At 39.6% G+C, this 15,009-nt stretch overlaps 1 protein-coding gene and 1 pseudogene across 3 annotated transcripts; both read right to left on the bottom strand.

Annotated features, from left to right (window-relative positions):
* Nucleotides 1–2,001: 2,001 nt before the first annotated feature.
* Nucleotides 2,002–7,384, bottom strand: LOC122064186 (annotated as a pseudogene).
* An 894-nt stretch (nt 7,385–8,278) lies between these two features.
* On the bottom strand, nt 8,279–13,340 carry LOC122064174 (60S ribosomal protein L7-2-like). Of its 3 annotated transcripts, none has more exons than XM_042627884.1 (7): nt 12,858–13,340; nt 12,698–12,767; nt 11,540–11,736; nt 9,336–9,433; nt 9,071–9,208; nt 8,883–8,985; nt 8,279–8,785 (listed from the first exon to the last, which is right to left on the bottom strand). In XM_042627884.1, the coding sequence occupies exons 3-7, from the start codon at nt 11,723–11,725 to the stop codon at nt 8,573–8,575; spliced, it is 738 nt and encodes a 245-aa protein (XP_042483818.1). In that variant the 5' UTR covers nt 11,726–11,736; nt 12,698–12,767; nt 12,858–13,340; the 3' UTR covers nt 8,279–8,572. The 3 variants fall into 3 exon arrangements, with proteins under 3 accessions (XP_042483818.1, XP_042483819.1, XP_042483820.1); XM_042627885.1 differs by having other exon boundaries at nt 11,540–11,731; XM_042627886.1 differs by lacking the exon at nt 12,698–12,767.
* Nucleotides 13,341–15,009: the final 1,669 nt, after the last annotated feature.

Genomic DNA, 15,009 nt, shown 5'->3' with positions numbered 1-15,009 from the left:
TATATATAAAAAGCGGCCTACCCATTAATAAATTGATAAAGAGTCAATAAAAACCAAAGGAATAATTTGTTTGTAACCGGACTTATTTGTCAACCCCACATCATTCCTCTCCCTCTCCCTCTCCCCTTCATTCTCCTACAGAGTTGTCCGGATATGCTTTGAGTTTCAACCAAACATCCACAAACCGTTCTGATAGCCTGCGCAGTCTCCTAATATAATATCAAAGCTGCAAAAGATAAATTAGATAGATACGATCCCTAATCTTCAAGTATTCGGATGTCTAGAGGCCATCATTGCAACAAATTGCCACATTGAATTTTCTCAACTGAAACTAAAACAAATATTTTTTTTTTTTTTTTAAATGATTCAAAAAATGTATTGAAAAATCAAAAAGAGTTGATATCGTCCCAGGGAAATCAACATATCATCTTGTAAAAAAAAATAAAAAATCAACATGTCATCAATGCATCATATCTTTAAATTGTCATCATGCTGGTATTAAGTTTTCCTCTATTCATAGTGGACAGCTCACCGACTATTTTAGGATTCACAAACTCTATAGAGTTTTAGTGTAAGTCCAAAATACTCTGTGGGTAACTCTATGGGTGGAGGAATCTCAATTCCCTTTCTTTCATAACTAAGTTTTCTTTTTAATTGCCATGGTGATTCATTCACCATAGGCTTCATGTGAGTGGGGAGGATTTGGACTTATACTAAAACCCTATAAGGATTTGTAAACCTTAGGATGGTGGATGAACTATACTCTATGGATGAGGAAAACTATCTTTTTTTTTTTTTCATTTGGTTGATCTGTATTAGTACAAAAAAAAGACCGGTTCTCTTTATTTTAATCTTTTATCATTAAATCAACATTGATCCAAATTGGTAATGAAAATCATTGTCCCAAAATGAGATTAAAAAGTAAAATGAAATATTAAATAAAAAAAAAAAGAAAAAAAAAGTGGATAAATGATTTTTTTTAATGATTGGCTAAATGGGTTTTAAAATAAAAATGTTAATGAAAATAGAGAGAGATAAGAAAAAAGAAAGAAATAGATAGAGGGGTCGGCAAGATGTCCAATTAATACTTTTTAGTGGAATCTGTCAGCAAAGGAAACATACGAGAACTCAAGATCAGGTTCAACATTTAACGTCAATTTTGATTTCACATAATTTTATATTATTTGAAAACTTTTATATTAATTTTTGGAAAAAAGAAGCCCAGAGGGCAACGTGACCTCTACACCCAGACATGGAAAAGAGTGAAATGATTACCCTACCCAATGTCGATGTTTCTATGTGTACTTCCATTGATCTATGCATTGAAGTAGAGGATATAATGCCTTCTAGAAACCCTTTACCATTAATTTATTTATTATTATTTCTTTTTAATGCAAAGTAAGACAACTCCATTCAGATTAAAAATGGAAGAACTTTGTTTATTTTTTTTGGTAGAAATGGAAGAACTTAGTTACAATACCAAAAAGTTCTTCTGGAAAGGAGGGGACCCACATGCCCCTGAGAGGATAAGAAAGTGCCCATTCAGTACTATGGGCACACTCATTTTCAGATCTATGCACATTAGAATAGATACAAGCATCGAACTGCTCCAACACTTTTAACATCTTGAATCACGGTAAGAGCATCCCTGGGGGGCATCCTTGCATATAAGATCTTGACAGTCTGAATGAAGATAACCCTTCGAATGCCCGCTTCTTCAATTTGCACACAACATACCCAGACGTAAGGCCAACCATTCTCCTACGAAAGTGGATGAGGGGTAAAGCTGATTTGAAACCACCCTTTCCAGATTTCCAGATTCTCTACATCTAGGAAGGTTTTTTTCTTAATGTTGAACTTGAAGGTAAGTGAAACTCTATTAACATATAAAATGAGGGAATTTATTAATTTATTTCTTTGGGTTTTGCCTTGTGTGTGTAAGAACACAAAGACAATATTTTATGATATACTTGGTTACAATGCTTGAATAACTATGATGGGTTATTGGTTTATGACACTAAACATAGGATGGATGACAATAAGGGACAAGGTAGAGAGAAGGAGTTGATTACATGTGGAGATCAGCCAAACCTGATCCAAATTCAACAAGTTAGGACGTGGCTTGCACTTAGCCACCAAGGGCTTAGCCTTGGGCAAGGTGAGTCCAGTGCCTTCGGTCATTTCGATCAGCTCTTCATCATCCCTCTGCCACTCAAAGCACTGAATCAATGAGCCCAATGTCAACCCGACCACACGAATGGCCAGACCCTCCTCAGGGCAACTCCTCCACCCCGACCCAAATGGCATCAACCTGTACCCATCCCTTACTCCTCCAATACTCTCCATTCTCTCTGGTATGAACTTTGTGGGTTCTTCCCATAACTTGGAATCCTTTTGGATGGCCCACTGGTTCACCAATAGCATTGTGCCACGTGGGATGGCATAACCTCCTACAGTGCACTCTTCTGATGATTCATGGGGCACTAGCAGTGGGCCGGCAGGGTATAGCCGAAGTGTCTCATTTATGATGCAATGAAGATATGGGAGATGGGCAACATCCGATTCATTAAGCAATCGGTCTTGCCCCACAATGGTATCTATCTCAGCTTGTGCCTTCTTGAGGACTTCTCGATGGTTCAACAATAGTGGCATTGCCCATTCCATAGTCCCTGCTGTAGTATCAGTCCCAGCTGTTAGCAAAACCTGCACAGTGAGGAGAGGTTTCATAAATCATCATATTAGGGACGCTTCACCATCTACCATATCCCAATACATTCGTGGAGCCAGTTATAGACTAGGCAGGGGCTTTTGTATCCTGTACTACAGGGTGGGAGTTATGATGACATAGGCATTCATGAAACTGAAATGATACCTCTACTGATGTTTCCTTACTTGTGTACCCACTGACGAGGCAAAATATGTCCCTTTCCTCAGCACGGCTGAAGCATATACGCAAATCTGAACAGGACTGATCTACTACCTCGGCCTCCAACAGGCCGTGCTTCACCTTGACCTCCATCAGGCCGTGCTCCACCTCGGCCTCCATCAGGCCGTGCTCCACCTCGGCCTTCATCAGGCCGTGCTGCTACCTCGGCCTCCATCAGGCTATGCTATCACTTCGGCCTCCATCAGGCCGTACTGCTACCTCGGCCTCCATCAGGCAGTGCTATCACCTCTGCCTCCATCAGGCCGTGCTTCCACCTCGGCCTCCATCAGGGCATGCTATCAGCTCGGGATCCATCTAGCTGTGCTTTCACCTCGGCTTCCATCAGGCCGTGCTCCCTCCTCGTCCTCATTAGGCCGTGCTGTCACCTCGGCCTCTATCGTGCCGTGTTGCTTCCTCGGCCCGACGTCAACAACAAGGTCTTTAGAAACGTGTTTTCGTCCACCCCTAACTTCAAGGAACGTAATCCCTATTCTGGAGAACAGGAATCTATCCACTACACGTCATCATAGACATCACATGGTTGGCCTTTCCGAGTTATGAGGGGAATATTGGGGAATATTCCCAGAATCACAGAGCCACTCCCCTTGAGGACTTCACGCCTCAACAAGACTCTTCACAATCGTCTCCCACGTGCCCTCCATTAGCAGCCTATAAATACCAAGGTAAGCCTCCATCCGAGAGGATCGATCACTCACTTCCCTTACTAGAAAAGCTCTCTTGAGCATCTGTTGTGGAAAGATCTGACTTATGCATCGCATCGGAGAGTCCCCTGTCGGGTCAGCCCGGCTCTCCCCTGTCATCTCTTCTGTGCAAGTCGGCCAAAGCACTAGGGACTACGGAGAAGATCGTCCGGTCAATTTTTGCCACATCACCCACTAATCCTCACACACAGACAGGAGCCACAATTCTCCACAGAACACTTCCACAAAAATGGAAGATCGTTTTCCATGTGCAATTAAACAATATCATGAAGAAAAACCCTTCTCACACGTATCTTTACCCTCACCTCCACTCTTCTCATAAGTCTTCAAAAAAGGGAAAAAAAATAAAACATAAAAAAGGCAAAACAAGATTTGTTATAATAAAGAGAGAGACGTCTTACTTGTATAATGCCTATGTTGATTTCATTGGTGTAGTATTTTGGGTCTTCTTCTTGGAGCGACAACAGAACATCAATCAATGACTTCTCATCCTTGGACTGAGTTCTTGCCATCCGATGCTCTTCAATCAATTCCTGCATAAATTGATCCCGTTTTCTCTGCAACTTCACTAACTTCTTCTCCAAACCATTAAAGCCAACCCACCTCAACATTGGCAAGAAATCTACGACGTTCGACGCCCTAGCAACACCAAACATTTCTTCTACAAGCTCTTGGAACTGTCTTGCCTTATCCAAGACCCCAACATTATCACCATAGTACCGTTTTCCAGCAACCATCATCATCATCATATGTTGTTGAGGGTTAGCTCAAAGAACAAGGATTTCATTTCTACGGTCTTAGAAGAGTTTCCGGCGAAGACGAGGAGCCGCCGCAATAAAGAGTGTACTTCATTGGTACGTATTTTGGAGAACATTTGGAGACGAGTAGAGGAGAAGATCTCATGAGTGGTGAGGCGCCTGAGATTTCTCCAATGTTGGCCGTAGGAAACAAAGGCGAGGGTGGTGTAATCGAAACCCAAGTATTTCCCAAGGAGGAAGTGAGGGCGGTTGGCGAAGACGATGTCATTGGTTGTGAAACATTCCTCAGCTACTGAAGGGGAAGAGACATGGAGAACACGGCGTGAACCAAATTTAAAGAGTAAGATGGGGCCGTATTGGGATGAGATGCGGGCTAAGGTGTGGTGGAGTGGCTTCTTGAATGGATAGAGATGGCCTATGATGGGCAAGGAGAGAGGGCCAGATGGTGGAAGCTTTTTTCTCTTTGGGAAGAGTCGTTTGGAGAGGAGAAGGAAGGCTAGAATTGAAAGATAGAAAGTGGTAGAATGCTATCATCTCCATTATTGGAAACAAAATTTTTTGAACTTGTTCCAGATGAAGTGATGAAGGGAAAGAGATCATAGCTGCATATTTATATTTGAAGTTCAAACTGAATTATGTTTTCAATTAAGATTATTAAAGGTCGGTCAGGTGGGAAAATAGCATATGTTTTTGTTTTTGGGTAAAGGAGAAAATAGCATGTTAAGAAAGATGACCTAATCAGTTACATCACTACGTGTCTACGATCATCAAGAATTGAAATATAGATGTGAACGCTGACCTCACGAATGTCCCAGCCCTCTGTGTTGTTGGGTTATTAATCGAGAGCTTGCGTTGGACCTTAATAATGTTTTGAGAATTCCTCATACCTAAAAAACATTGTTGGGTTCATATGGACTCGCAGGAGTAAGTCAAGTCTAAAGCTTAGATGCCTATTGTTAGCCAAAAAAAAAAAACATTGTGTGGGAATTAGGGGTGTCAATTCCTAAACCGAACCGGTAAAACCGGCCGGACCGAACCGATAACAACCCGGACCGAACTGAACCGAAGCCTTATTGGTTCGGTTCGGTTTCAAGTATTGTAACCCCAAAACCAAACCGAACCGCACCGAAAACCGGATGAACCCGAAACCAAACCGAAACCGGCTCAAAACCCAGACCGAAACCGAAACCAAACCGGTAAGAAACCGAAACACTCCAAAATTCATTAAAAAAATTAAAATTTGAATAGTTTTGTATACATTTGTATGGAAAATCGAATTTAAACTAGACCAAAAATCAAAACCAACCCGGTTACAAATTGATTTAAGAAATCGAAGTTCAACAATTCATCATTTGGTTGTTTCCTAATGGCTTCATACCGGTTTAAAAAATCGATCCAAACCGAAATGAACCTAATAAATCCAAACCGGTACCAACCCGAACCCAAACCGCACCGAAACCGACACCGGACCGAAACCGATAAATCCTTATTGGGTCGGTTTCGGTCACTTCCAAACTCACACCGAAACCGGTGGAACCGGACCAAAACCGCACCGACCCGGACCGTTGACACCCCTATGTGGGATAAAGACTTTCTTCATGAGCATGGCCTGCGTCAATGGTATCATGTGTTTTTCTTTTTACCAAAATAAGGGGTAGAGATATCTTTTCATATGGGGAGAAGAAAAATGAACACATTGCTCCCTGATACGGCCAAATTGATTGCTAAGTAGGGTAAGGATATGCGTTGTCCACCTGGACACGTGTCACCCACCTGATAGAGGCTGCAAGGACTCTACCACGTCAACCGCTTGAAGAAAATATTTTCCACGAGGGGGATAGGACGTATCCGAGTAAGACTCTAAAAGGAAAGGAGGTGGACCCGAGGTGGACTCCTCCAAGGAAAGGGGAAACCCTAAACCCTAAGAGTTATATAAGAGGGTCCGAGAGAAAGGAAGGAGGTAAGCAAATAGACCCACACCATTACTCTTGAAAAGAACTGTGAGGCCGATCTCTAACTTGGGCATCAGAGGACTAATCCCGGACAAAGGTCTGGGCCTCTGCCTTCTGTGCTTGTGCAGGATCAGCTCATACGGATTTTTGGCTCAAGTTTGCATTTTTAATAGAGAAGCATTAGAGGTGGCGATTGGAAAAGTTGTACAATATTACACCTTATGTACTTATCAAATAATAAGAGGGGGAAAAGTTCACATACACTATTAACTACTAAGGATGATCACATTCTATCAAAAAAATACTAAGGTTGATCACATACCAAACAAAACACTCATAAAAATTCTCTGCGGTGAGTCAATGAGCTGTATTGAGGAGCCAACTGTTAGGGTGCATGTTGGGAGGGGCCCTCCTAACCGTTGGATCCTCGTCGCTCACCACAGAGGATTTGAACCCACAAAATGCAATATTTTTTGTATTTTCTTTTTTCTTTTTGTTAAAACCTCAAACACAAGTTAATTGGAGTGGTGATTGTTACCTGTAACAGATTCTAGGGGGAGAGTTTCCCACAAGGGTCATTTAATGTAAGAAGGAATTTGTACATCATACCAATAAGGGATTGAAAAGTAATATTATCCATATGGTATTCACATGGTCAAAACATGAGAGAGGGTACCAGTGTGAACCCTACTGTTTATTATGTAAGAATAGTATAAAAGAATCTGTACAAGGATAGTATAACAATCTTTTTTTATCTATTTTTAAAATATAAGATCCACATGGATTGATAGTTTTTTCAGACCAGTAATATATGAAAAAAATTAGCTTAGTAAATAAAACCTCTATGCTTAAAAAACTATCATCATTATGGCCAGGCATACTTGATCATGATTCAAGTGCAAGGTATCGTACTGGTCACCTTAAAAATCGATACGATATCAACATGAATCGGACTTGATCGAATAATTTTACCCTTAATTTTTCTAAAAATTGATCTTTTTGCCAGTTTACCTTGCTCTGTACCATTCCACCGATACAGGATCGATACCTCAAACCATGTATTAGATCCATTTAAAGATAGGTTGGGCAGTCTTAATTGGGTTAGTGTTCAAATACATAACAACCTTTATTTTATTTCATTCTCTTACTGGAAATTTTATTCAACTTCATTTTCACTTTGTATCTAACCAAAGGAACCTTAGATATGCTTTCAAAGGACCCCAATGAGGAAAAATGCTTTCTTGGTTTTCTTGTGTTAGAACAAAAGGAAAAGCTAGCCATTCATCTTACCCTTCCCAATCCAGCGTAAACCATCAAGACAACCTAGCTGCTCTCTCAAGCTGAGATTGAGAGAGAGAGTGTACTGATGTGCAAATCTATAGAGAACCTGAAGAAGATCGACCGCCTTGTATTCTTGACTTTCTTTGTAATGTCCCGACACCATGTCAGGTTGTCTACTTTAGGATGAACTCTTCACATCCTTAAAATGTATCATAACCATGATATAGGTGTTAGAGGTTATTAACTAGTTCACTCTCTTTTCCTTACCGGTGTGAGACTAAAAATTTGACCCTCTATGGACTATTTCTTGGATGTGACACTCTCTAGAGGTTATATTTCTGCATTAAGACATGCTAATTCCTGCCCTGCAACGATCAGTCTGGACCATACGAAACATCTTCACTTTGGCAAGATCTTTCGAGAACACGGTAGCCCACGTCCTTGTTTCCAGGGCTGCTTGCTTCCAACTTCTGGAGCTCTGGTGTGAGCCGTGTGGCACACCATCAACCGCTCTCTTTGCTGTGTGTGTTTCGCCTCAGAGCCTAATCTACCATTAATCCATTAAAATGATTTTAGGTAAAAGTTGCGAGGAAAGGCAAAATAAAGCTGGGGCCAGTTACAATTCGCCAGAGCCCGACATTGATGCCATAATCTACAGAGGTAGATGCAATGATGCATTAGGTTCCCTGGAGAGTTGGTTACATAAATAATACAGCATATTTCAAAGAATAAAATTTTCATAAACAAATATGATTCAAGCAACATGGGTTTACAAAACTGCTATCTGATGCAATTGCTCATTGACCAAAAGTAACAGGATAATTCGAATGCTATGGGAAGTAGTAGACCATTAAGCTCAAGCTTGGCAGCAGGTCATCTCACACATAAAAATTTTAACCTGCGAATAAGGTATTTGAACATGCATTGGTGATGTTAATTCATCTTAGAGATGAGTTCATTGATGTGATCTTCACGATTGCCAGCATCACCCCCATCGTTGTACAGCTTTTTCTTTCCCTGCACACTTTCTGTCGTGTTAAGCTTGAAGGGCCACAGAAAGCTCACCACCTCTTTAAAATGCGGGCCAATCGTAGCAATCTCATGCACAATATCTTCTATGCATATAATACCATACTTTCCAAGTGCCTGAACCAGTCAAGGAAAGTTTAATAAGAAGAATATTTGGAAAGCAAGGAGTAAAGGGGAACATGGTAAATAAATTTTCTCTTGAGTTATTTTTTACCTGTTCAATGATATTATTATCAGTGAGAGGAACCCTCTGCCCATGAATCTTTCCACAGCCCTTCTTGTAAACCAACTCCTTCACACTCTTCAGATTAGGATATCTGCAACAGAAAATCAATGTCATAAAAGTATATATAAATCAGACAACTCCATAAAACAATGAGATGAACTTGTTTCTTCCATTACCCATATGTCACATAGGGCTCCACCCTTCGCAGCATATCCATTATCCCATCATTTGCCTTCACAAACACACCAGCAAGGATCCTCTTCAACCTCAAATAGTGAAGTATCTTCCTAGTCTTTGGATGCATATCATTTGTTCTGAGAATAAGCATGCCTTGTCAAAACAGCAAGAATGCGGCAAAATAGAAATGAAGCTTTTTTAGCGGGTCGGGGGTTAGGGGTTGTAACAAGAAATTTATTGCAACCATGGTTTCTTGCGACTCACCCACAAATTCGGATGATAAAAAGAAGATTGGACTTGAGTACCACAGACGACAACCTTTGCCTCTTTCCCCTATGTTTCATTTGAACAAGATCCAGCTCCTGGATGCACGATCAGCAAATAATTAGAGGATGACAGTAAACGATATTCACACTTAAAAGAGTCCAAGTCAAGGACGAAAGGTTTAGTTTACACAAAGATGTAACCCCTTATACAAGTCCTCAAGAGAAGGCAAAGGCTTTATAAGAGTACCAAAGCTTATAATCTATGGCTGTCCCAAGAACTAAAAGATTATTGCATTCTATAAGAAATCCAAATAAATCTAGTGAGGAATCCAAAGGGTGTTAAGTAACTGGCAGCTTCTTAAACCTGCGACACACTAAATAAAAGGAGGGGTAACTGGTGGCTCCACCATTTGAATAGTTGAACAGGGCACAGCCGAACCTAAAGGCCCAACAGGTAGGCCGTGATGACATTTCTAGTTTCACTCAGAACTCAACTCTGCAAGGATTTTCCCTCCAACCACAAGCCAATTATGATATTAAAAACAGTTCACTTACGAGCAACTGAAACTTGTTCAGAAAAAGAAAGTAAAGTAAGTTCTCTTACGAGCAACTGAAACTTGTTCAGAAAAAGAAAGTAAAGTACATGACCAGTCAAGATTTCCAAGGCACCAACAACATAATGTATGGTATACAATATACTACACAGAGTAACACAAACATGGGCTACAATGAGTCGACCAAATCCTATGTATCACGAGATTCATGATCCCTCCTCCCCCCTTGCCTGGCCAAGTCAAAAGCACTAGCACTGCCTGATCTGGCAATCCACTGGAATGAAATATTCATAAAGTAATCTAGACATTGAGCCTGCCTACTGAGGTGAGAAATTTCCCCTTTTTCTCCACATACCCCACCACTGGCACCCAAGAAAAAAAATCTCTTTTACCTTATCCTGTGCCCACTGGCGGGAGAAGTATGTGATGTGGTCTTTCCAACCCAGGCCAATTAAAGGTAATATAGTGTGCCCTCACAAGCACTAATTAGCATCCCAAGCCTACCATTGTAGTAGTGTTGTCAATGGTTATAATCAGAGAAGCTCATTGCCCCCCACAAATAAAAAACTAGTGCATAGTAAAAGGTAGGGCCCATCACAACCTAGGTGAGTTGGCACTCACTCTGCCTTGCCACAGACAAGACTCAGGTTTGAGCCTCTAGGGCAGCATTCCATAGCATGGGACCATACATAGATCCATGATGATAAAGGGCTGCCCCACCTCTAAAATGTTCCAGCACCCAAATTAATTTAGGAAAAAAAAAAAGAAGGAAACAAAGCACCAGCCAGTTGGGAAAAGAACTTCTCCAAAATTTTCCCTATTTAAATTTTGCTCACATTATATACAACTTTTCTTTAAGTGACTCATAAGGGGTAGGGGTGGGGGTCTTCTAAGGGCCCATCTGATGGATGATCAGCCTTTTGTGGATCTCTTGTTTGTACGTATCAAAGTAACACTAGGAGTTAACATCTCTAATTAAAAACCAAGGAGAAACCTAGGCATGTCTTTTTTTTTTCTAACAATATTTTGGATTCTTTTTTTTTTCTTTCTTCCTTCTTTGTACTCTTTTTATTCATGTTGTTGCTTTATCAATGTTACTCTGTAGCCTGGTTTAGTTGGGATAAGGCTAAGTTTGTCGTTGTCGTTGTTGTTGTTGTTGTTGATTCTGTAGCCCAGTTTAGATCTGCAATCATGGGAACCTTCCAACTTGATATTACTTTAAAAACTTGCACAACTAATCAAGAACCAGAGAAATCACCCATACCCTTTAGCTGCATAGTGAAAAAAATTCTAAACCAAACCAGTCAACCTATTAGTTGTCTATTGAACTCCCTTTTTGAGTTTCTTGAGTAACAAACTAGTTTACTGAAAAGCTACGGCAGAAACGCCACAACAATAACCAAATTTACTATCTAAACATAGGAAAACCGAGGGCCAACCCACTTAACCCTATAGCCAGGAGAGTGACCCTATCCTTCGTAGGGACACCTTGTCCTACATTAGAAACAACATAGAAAATGTAGAAGGGTATCTATTATATTTTTTAATATATTATAATTTGGATAATTTCATGACAGTGTAACTGTTTAATCATCTTTTTGAAACCAAAATGAAAACTAAGTGCATAAGATTAAGGAAAGATGGTTACCTTGTTTCTGAATTCTTTGATATACTGCTCGGCCCTTTTGAAGTTGAGCTTTCGATTTTCTTTACTTCTCAACTTCCTTTGTCCCAACTGCTCTCTCCTTTTTATTGCCCACTCTTCATTATTTTTCCTTTTCTTCAAAACCGTCTCTTGTACATATGGGAGGGGCTTCTGTTCCTCATCAGCCATGATACTCTAAGCTTCAACCAAGCGCCCACAAGAAAGTTCAGCAAAGAAAAAATCAACAATTACTTCACAACAGACAATATTGAAATTAAAGGGCTATGCTAGGTCTTCAATTTTTTTTTTAGTTTTGACAGTGAAAATAAAAAGGAAAATGCAAGTGTATCCCTTCACTCCAACAACCATAAACTAGTAGGGAGAACTACAACAGATAAAACATTAAACCTTGTAAATTTAACCAAGCTATTGAAGAGTCTCAGAATTATCAAGAGATCATTAGCCATGCACGGGATAAAACATTCTAGCCGGGTATTCCTTTCCTCGAAACTAAATATGGTATATCCACCAGCAAAACCGAAAATTCATTCTCCAAGTATTCAGGGGTTTACAAAGTTATGATATTGCACGTACTGAATTTATCCTCTGAAAATCTGTTCACTCCTTCCCCTTCCCTTGAGGAGGGAGCAGAACTGAACTTTTCGGACCAATGGGCTTTCCATTCATGGCTCAAAGAATAGATGCCCGATTGGGGTCCACTTGTCTGCTAGGATTTTCCCTCCAACCCCAAGCCATTTATTGATGTAAAAAACAGTTCTGTTTACGAGCAACTGAAACTTATTCAGAAAAAAAAAATAACGCACAAGAATGGCCAAGATTTCCAAAGGCACCAACAACATAACGTATGGTATAGAACACACTAAGCAGAGCAACAAAAAGAAGGGCTACAATGAGTCAACCAAATCCTGGGTATCACGATATTCATGATAGAAAGAATGCAGTAATGGAGAAAATGAAAGGTTCATTAGAAAACTCAAGAATACAATAAGATCTTCAAGTGTATATCTCCAAAAACTTCTTTGCAGCAAATTTTCAATTTCACTGATATTGCTGCTACATTTAATTGAATAATCAGAGCATTGAGGGAGAAGGTGAGTCAAGGATATATTTTGTCTTTACTTCAGTTCAACATTTCCATACCTTTTAATAAACAGGCAATTAAATAGAGAAGAGTTGAAGTTGGTGCCAGGCTTCTATGCACCACAGAGTTCTGAAAATAGAGAAGAAAAACCCTTACCATATTGAATCGACCGATGAAGATGCAGAAGCAGAGAGAGACAGAGAAAGATGAGTGACTTACCTCTGCTATTAAAATAGATTTCAGGAGAGAATCCAATACCCTCCCAGTCAGTTACAACCCAGCCAATTCTTCTTTGTGAAGAGAAAATTTCAAATCCTCCCAGACCCAGAGTGACCAAAATCAGAAAATGAGCTTCGTTTAAGAAAGAAAAAGCCCAAATTGGGATCACAAAGAGCTGCCTGAGAACCCCCAAACCGAAGTCCTTTCTCTGAAACCTTAGAAATTAACTCCAATTTATCCTCCTCCTCTCACTCTCCCTTGTTAAAAACCTGAAACGAAGCCGAAGAAAAACTTAGAGCCTCTCAAAACCCAAAAGAAATCCTCCCCGGCCGAAGAAGAAGAAGAAGCTCCCGTCTTTCGTAAAATTAAACCCTAAAACGAAGAAAACTCTCCCCAAAACCAGAAAAACGAGTCGGGTTTTTTTTTCCCTCTCTCTTTCTGAGTAAAAACGAATAGGGCTTTTTCTCTTTTTTCCTACGCCAGATCGGCGGCTTTTTTTTCCTTTAATCTATCCTATCCTACTAACTACTAACTGAGCATCGTTGGCCCACTCTCGCCCTAATAGGGCCAATTATAGGTGTCAATGGGCCGGGTTGTGTGGATTTTTTAAAACCCAAATACAACCTTAAGGTCTCTTACCTTAATCCAAGCCCAGCCCAGTCTTAGGTCGGACTAAGATATCTCAGCCCAGCCCAGCCCAGCCCGGCCTAGCCCAGCATAGTACAATCGGTTATTTGATTGTTTGATCTTGATGCATTGCAAAGGCCAAGGACTAAGGTTTTCTTTTATATCTAGATTGTAGAGGCTAAGGACTAAGGTTTTCTTACATATGTAGATTGTGAAAAACGAAAGACCCTTTTCAATGAGTACTCATTTTTAATAATTAACATATTTATATTATTATGTAATTAATACACATGAGTGATTTGGGTTGGGTTGGATTGAGTTGAGTTGAAACCTCAATCCACATCAAGCCCAACCAGGCCTCGGGCTTGAAATTCTCGGCCCTAGCCCACATTATGGGCTAAAAACACAGCCCAAGCCCTGTTCGGGCTCAAAGTGCGTTAGGTGGATTCGGGCTAACTTGGTTTTTTTGACACCCCTAAGACGACCGATGACCACCTATTCCTACAGATAGGATTCTTCTCCATAGAACCGAGGGAAAAAAGAGCCATGCCATGGCTGGGAAAATTTAAGCCAACTCCATTTCCAGGTTAAGATTACTGTCCTATGGATATCATTCATTCTATTGCACTACTAAGAAGTCAAGAAATTATACATTTCTACCCAAAAAATAAATAAATAACTTGTAGATTAATTCATCCACTATAAAGTATGAGATTAGCTTCCTAACCAAAGAAAAAAAATTAGTTCCCAACAAAATCATCTATATATCTTATTGTAACTCACAGTACCTTTTAAGATAAAAACTTCCCAAATATGTGAGGAGAAATTACACCTTATCTTCTTATTCCACACAATTATTGGTTCATTTGACCCCTACCACCCCCCCCCCTCTCTAACAAGAAGCAAAACAACATGAATTTATTTTTAATACAATTGTGATGATGTTGATTTTAGTTTAATCAATTTTCAATCCTTTTAAAGGTAGAATTAATTTTTCAATCCATATCATATTTTTATTGAAAGGATTGTCTAAATGACTCATCTATTAAGTGTATTTAGAACTTGACATATTTTAATTGTCCACTCTCTTGTTCCCAAAGTTATTAATATTACAGGGTATAAAGGAGTTTTTAAAAGTAATTTGAAGTGATTTATCATTATATCATTATCAAAAGCTGCCATTATTATACACATTTTTAGTACATATGTAAAATGATAGTATTTATCCTCACTCGAACAAAAAAAAAAAAAAAATTGCTATACTAAAATGGTTAAAATAAGTCACTAATTATTGGACACCTTAGGGGGGTCTCAATAAAAAAAAAGTCCTTTTATTCAATGATTGAAGCTGATATTTCATAAAAGACAAAGGAAGCTCTAAGTCGAAGGAAATTTAAGTTGTTTAAATTTTAAATGTAATAATGAAGTTGAATTATAAGTTTTTACATATCCTCCAATTTTTTCCTTTCTTGACACTAATTTAACCATATTAAGGTTTTGTTTTTTTTGGGAGGGGGGGGGGGGG

Source organism: Macadamia integrifolia, unplaced genomic scaffold (genome assembly GCF_013358625.1).
Source record: "Macadamia integrifolia cultivar HAES 741 unplaced genomic scaffold, SCU_Mint_v3 scaffold155, whole genome shotgun sequence".
NCBI classification, from domain to species: domain Eukaryota; kingdom Viridiplantae; phylum Streptophyta; class Magnoliopsida; order Proteales; family Proteaceae; genus Macadamia; species Macadamia integrifolia.
The sequence above is the reverse complement of the archived record's forward strand: the minus strand, read 5'-3'. Positions and strand labels throughout refer to the sequence as shown.

What these genes read in the sequence shown, in the direction of transcription:
- LOC122064174 (XM_042627884.1), bottom strand. Translation starts at nt 11,725, where the DNA reads ATGGCTGATGAGGAACAGAAGCCCCTCCCATATGTACAAGAGACGGTT. An exon ending in TCAAAGAATTCAGAAACAAG is followed by an intron (nt 9,434 to 11,539) that starts GTAACCATCTTT and finishes TCGTGCATCCAG; the next exon opens with GAGCTGGATCTTGTTCAAAT. An exon ending in GAGCCCTATGTGACATATGG is followed by an intron (nt 8,986 to 9,070) that starts GTAATGGAAGAA and finishes TTTCTGTTGCAG; the next exon opens with ATATCCTAATCTGAAGAGTG.